Source organism: Oncorhynchus gorbuscha, linkage group LG14 (assembly GCF_021184085.1).
Source record: "Oncorhynchus gorbuscha isolate QuinsamMale2020 ecotype Even-year linkage group LG14, OgorEven_v1.0, whole genome shotgun sequence".
In the NCBI taxonomy this organism is placed as follows: Eukaryota; Metazoa; Chordata; class Actinopteri; order Salmoniformes; family Salmonidae; genus Oncorhynchus; species Oncorhynchus gorbuscha.
Genome location: NC_060186.1, coordinates 57,437,244 through 57,443,243, shown reverse-complemented (window position 1 = coordinate 57,443,243; position 6,000 = coordinate 57,437,244). Strand labels below are relative to the sequence as shown.

The 6,000-nt window shown below is 39.4% G+C and overlaps 1 protein-coding gene across 1 annotated transcript in view; it reads left to right on the top strand.

Annotated features, from left to right (window-relative positions):
- The first annotated feature begins 755 nt into the window (after positions 1 to 755).
- LOC123995196 (N-lysine methyltransferase SMYD2-A-like) overlaps positions 756 to 6,000 on the top strand; it is a 30,170-nt gene continuing 24,925 nt past the window's right edge. The window contains exon 1 of the mRNA XM_046298620.1: positions 756 to 1,093. Within this exon, the coding sequence (XP_046154576.1) occupies positions 924 to 1,093 (170 nt within the window). The 5' untranslated portion in view covers positions 756 to 923. The remainder of the gene's footprint in view (positions 1,094 to 6,000) is intronic.

Sequence of the window (6,000 nt, the reverse complement as noted above, 5' to 3'; positions counted from 1 at the left end):
CTCTCATGCTCTCATTAGTTGTATGTCATAATTTATGCCCTTTTTATGTTACAAGATCATCGGGTAAATTGTAACAATTCACTCCTTGTATTTAAGACAACACCATGCATTTGCAGTTTGATTTACATATATAATAACCACGTTATAAAGGACAGATGTAGGTTGTTGGTATCAAGTTTTGAAAACACTACCATAAACGATCTCTGAGAAACTGACGAAAAGGTGAAAAGTGTTAGAACCATCCCGGTCTTCCCTATGAACCTCCTGCCACATGAGGACCATGACGGTCATTTAAATCCTGCTAATATCTCAGCGCATCAAATAGATCATTGTTGATTTGTGACTCTGATACGTTTGGTGTAAGGTTGTTTAGAACTCTACCATCATCAGGATATGTCATGAGAATTCTGAAGAAAAAAAACTGAATGAAATTATTTTTATTAGCCTATCATTATTATTCATAATCAATGAAGACTAATATCATTTGTTCTATCCAGATTAGAATCAAATCATTAATACTTGTGTTAAATACACGACATATTTTACCCACTTCTCAGTCGGAATTTAAAATGTGTATTGCACATGATGAAATGTGTCATCATATTCTTAACGACTGAGTGAGAATGAGTTGCACCGCGCCGCAGATCTATGTCCGGTGCTCAGAGAAGCTTATTTTGGGCGGACTTTATGACCCCTCCGGATTTCCGTGAGGGATGCGGCGATGATGTTACCATGTATGAACCGTTATTGGGGGCGGTGACGCTGTCGCTTTTATAGGAAAGGGGCACTAAACCATACCGGTGTAATTCTAACGACACGTACGCAATTGCAGCGCTAAACGTGGGTTTATTGTCGCTGATTCTTGGTGAATAGTGGAATTCGGAAGGAAGTTCTTTCGGCGGACCTACTGTATAAGCGACAGAATGAAGGAGAGCATTGAGGGAATTGAGAGGTTCGTCAGTCCGGGCAAAGGGCGAGGACTCCGGGTCACCAAACCCTTCAAAGTTGGGGAGCTTCTCTTCGCTAGTCTTCCATATACTTACGTCCTGACTGCCAGCGAGAGAGGCTCTAACTGTGAATTCTGCTTCACAAGGTAGGCTATCTATCACTCCACCGTGACAAGTGTCAACCACTTTTCTCATGATTCGTCATTTAGCCTATTTGTTTGATTGGTGTCATGTATGTTTTATTCCTCGCCATAACGGATGTATTTGACTGTGATTGTGTATCACAGGTGAGTTCATCACAGCAACCAGTGTGAGCTCACAATTGTCGCAAGAAGAGAAACAGTAATTAACGTTACTGGACTAACACTCCCACTTGTCTTTTCTTAGACTTTGCTGATAGCTGCTTTATTTAGTAAAAATGAGCTTGTTATGACTGTGATATGTGGTTTGCTCACTTAGCTAGCTACCTTAGGCCTACAGTTAGTACATTCATCCTGTCACTCTTTATAAGAGCGTCTGCTTAATAGCTACAATGTAAATGTGTATAGCTGCAAGCAGCCATGCCCGGTTTCACATGATGACAGAAAAGGACAGGATCAGTTGGGTAGCAAGCATTCTAGTATGTACTAACTGTTTTATTTTATGTGCAATCATGAGTCTAAAATACTACATCTGCAGTGTATCTGATATATGGTTCTTGAGGAGAAAATGATTGCAGATGATTTTGAGCATTAGCATATGCTTTACATGTTGAAATGATGAGTTGTTAATAGTTTCCTGGTTTTTTGAGATATCAATACTAAACCAGGTGAGGTTCATCTTAGGGATGTTCATGATAGTGATGGCAAGTGGATTTACAAAGGAGTTAAATGGACATGTCAAATCTGATTTCCTGATTTAGCAATAGCTCAGCCATCTCTTAACCAATCCCTTCAGTGCCTTGTATTCATGGAGGCCAAGGGAAGCCAGGCATCTAAAAAAAAATGGAACAATAAAAACACATATATAAAATAATGCATCTTTCTTCTCTCTGTGATTCATTATTTTCCTTCAATTCGCAAGAGGCTGAATGTATCTCACAGGAGAAAGCATCCTTGTGGTAACTCTCCAGTGTTATAAATCAATAGTTGATTAGTGTTCTGAAAATGTTGAAACATGAACTTCACTGACCATGCTCTAGATCATGTAACTGGTTATTAGCTTTTTGAAAGCAAAGAGATGTACCCTGGGTCTACATACCAAATTTGGTGATATTTAGACTTATAGTTAATGAAAATACATTTATTCAAAGGTCTCAAAACATTTCCAAGATGGAGGAAAATCTATCCTGACGGACCTTATGGGTCCTTGAGGCAAATTTGTTTAGCATGAGGAGAGACACCTACATAAAAATTTTCTCTAGGTCCAATGAGGGGGCGGATATGAACGTTTAAGTGAGTCTGTTTACAACAGCGCCACAAATGGTGCCATTATTCTGTGACCAAGTTACTCATGGCCTGTAGTTTGACACTTACAAAAAAGTATTGTTGTCTATCGACAATGACAAGTCATCGGGGTCTGACAACTTGGATGGACAATTGCTGAGAAGAATAGCGGACGATATTGCCACTCCTATTCGCCATATCTTCAATTTAAGCCTACTTCAAATTATATGACCTCAGGCCTGGAGGGAAGCAAAAGTCATTCCGCTACCCAAGAATAGTAAATCCCCCTTTACTATCTCAAATAGCCAACCAATCAGCATGTTACCAACCCTTAGTAAACTTTTGGAAAAAATTGTGTTTGACCTTATACAATGCTATTTTACAGTAAACAAATTGACAACAGACTTTCAGCACACTTATAGGGAAGGACATTCAACAAGCACAGCACTGAGAGAAATTGATGATAAAAAAATTGTGGGGGCTGTATTGTTAGACTTCAGTGTGGCTTTTGACCATATCGATCATAGACTGCTGCTGGAAAAATGTATGTCTTATGGTTTTACCCCGCATGCTATATTGTGGATAAAGAGTTAACTGTCTAACAGAACACACAGGGTGTTCTTTAATGGAAACCTCTCCAACATGTTTTATTTATTTATTTAATTGAACCTTTATTTAACTAGGCAAGTCAACATAATCCAGTGTCTTGACATGGCCCTTTCTGGGTATAGATCATGGCTTCCCACTCTCTCCTACACCCAGTTTCTGTTATCTCAGGTTGTAAATTCCTGGCAGAGACTCTCCCCCCCTGGCCATGCAGAAAGAGAGACACAGAGAGAAAAAAGTATTTTACATGGTAAACTCCTAAATTCTCAAAATGAGAATATGAAACAAAATGTCCACTTGTGAGAAAGGGGGGAATGAATGGCCCGTGGACAGTTAAGGGATGGGTATGACGAGTGTGTTTCATTTGGTGACCTCAGAGAGGACAGGAAACATACATAACTAAATCTCTGAATGTGTATATTTCTCAATCATGAGGTTTGCATCGAATTCTTGTATAAAATTAATGAGTAAAGATGAAACTATTTGTAAAATTATGTAATATGATATTAAATGTGAGAGAATTCTATTTCCTTTCAAGTTGAACTAAGTCACTGGCCTGCCCCTGTGGGCACAGACATGATCAGGCATCATAGAACCACCTTTTCTACTGTTACGAATAACTCCCCCCTGAGGAAACCCTCTTGAGACCACCCTCTTGAGACCCTCTTGAGACCACGCATACCCCAGTGTCAGCTGAGGTGGCACAGGTTTGAGTACCAAGACTGAGCAAACCCACAGCTTGAGCTGTGATTGTGAATAGTTTAGACTAAGCAAACCCACAGCGTGAGTTGTGATTGCGAATAGTTATTGAAATCCTAACCATACCACGTGGAGCATTGGAATATGTGGACAACTACAAATACCTAGGTGTCTGGTTAGACTGTAAACTCTCCTTCCAGACTCACATCAAACATCTCCAATCCAAAGTTAAATCTAGAATTGGCTTTCTATTTCGCAACAAAGCATCCTTCACTCATGCTGCCAAATATACCCTTGTAAAACTGGCCATCCTACCAATCCTCGACTTTGGCGACATCATTTACAAAATAGCCTCCAATTCCCTATTCAATAAATTGGATGCAGTCTATCACAGTGTCATCCGTTTTGTCACGAAAGCCCCATATACTACCCACCACTGCGACCTGTACGCTCTCGTTAGCTGACCCTCGCTTCATACTCGTCACCAAACCCACTGGCTCCAGGTCATCTACAAGACCCTGCTAGGTAAAGTCCCTCCTTACCTCAGCTCGCTGGTCACCATAGCAGCACCCACCTGTAGCACACGCTCCAGCAGGTACAGTATATCTCTCTGGTCACCTCCAAAACCAATTCTTCCTTTGAACACCTCTTCTTCCAGTTCTCTGCTGCCAATGACTGGAACGAACTACAAAAATCTCTGAAACTGTTAACACTTATCTCCCTCACTAGCTTTATGTACCAGCTGTCAGAGCAGCTCACAGATTACTGCACCTGTACATAGCCCATCTATAATTTAGCCCAAACAACTACCTCTTTCCCTACTGTATTTATTTATTTTGCTCCTTTGCACCCCATTATTTCTATCTCTATTTTGCACATTTTTCACTGCAAATCAACCATTCCAGTGTTTTACTTTTTTGCCTTTACCTCCCTTATCTCACCTCACTTGCTTACATTGTATAAAGACCTATTTTTCTACTGTATTATTGACTGTATGTTTGTTTTACTCCATATGTAACTCTGTGTTGTTGTATGTGTCGAACTGCTTTGCTTTATCCTGGCCAGGTCGCAAATGAGAACTTGTTCTCTACTTGCTTACCTGGTTAAATAAAGGTGAAATAAAAAAATAAAAATTGGCTACACGGCTGGAAATGGTTCAACTCTGAGACTATCGATCCCGACAGAATAAGAGCAAATCTTAGATACTAATTGCTAGTCTGCAGCTATAAATTATGTAACCCTGGGATGCTATTACCAACAACCTCTGAAAGATGTATTGTATGAGAACATTTCTGAATGGTACTCTGAAGTATCCATTCTAACCAAGAAAGACTTTGATCTTCAGGGAACCAGAAAGAGAGAAAGAGACGCAGATGAACTGACTCTCCAGCAGATGGACTGACGATTCCAACAGAGATCACGATGACACCTGGGCGTAAATATATATTGATTGCAATTATTCCCGAATGAGTGAGCGTTCATGTGCAAAGGATTAGTATTTCAATTAATATAATTGTCAACTGTGTAGTGATCCCTCTTGTCTTTCCCACTCTCGCTCAATCCAAGCTATGACCAAGCCGTCATATCGGCTTAGCTCACTAGGGAATCTTCCCTATCATTTGGTAGTAACAGATCTACTGTTTGTTTGTTTAAGCATTTCTGTGATTATTTAGTTAGTTAGTAAATACATGATTAAGACAATTGGTTTATGGATGATTCATAGTAAAGGCTGGGTTCGTGCAGATAACCAATAATTTACGACACTTGAAATGAGACTAACGTGAGGTGAAGAATAATTCATTAATTAGAAGACTAATTGATCAGATATTAACATGTCTGAAGAGTTATATTACATTTACATTACATTTAAATCATTTAGCAGACGCTCTTATCCAGAGCGACTTACAAATTGGTGCATTCACCTTATGAAAATTATAACTTTGTAATCTGAAGAATTTCCCTGGTACCCCGACTTCCTAGTTAATTACATTTACATAATTAGTTTAATCACGTAATAATAATTACAGAGAATTGATTTGATAAAATAACAGTTTTCACTTTTAATGATGCCAATGACACGACACCAGGTAGAATCAGGAATTCCCCAGGGCAGCTGTCTAGGCCCTTTACTTTTTTCAATCTTTACTAATGACATCCCACTGGCTTTGAGTAAAGCCAGTGTGTCCACTGTATGTATGCGGATGACTCAACACTACACACATCAATTACCGCAGTGACTGAAATGACTGCAACACTTAACAAAGAGCTGCATTTAGTTTCAGAATGGGTGGCAAGGAATATGTTAGTCCTACATATAAAAAAAA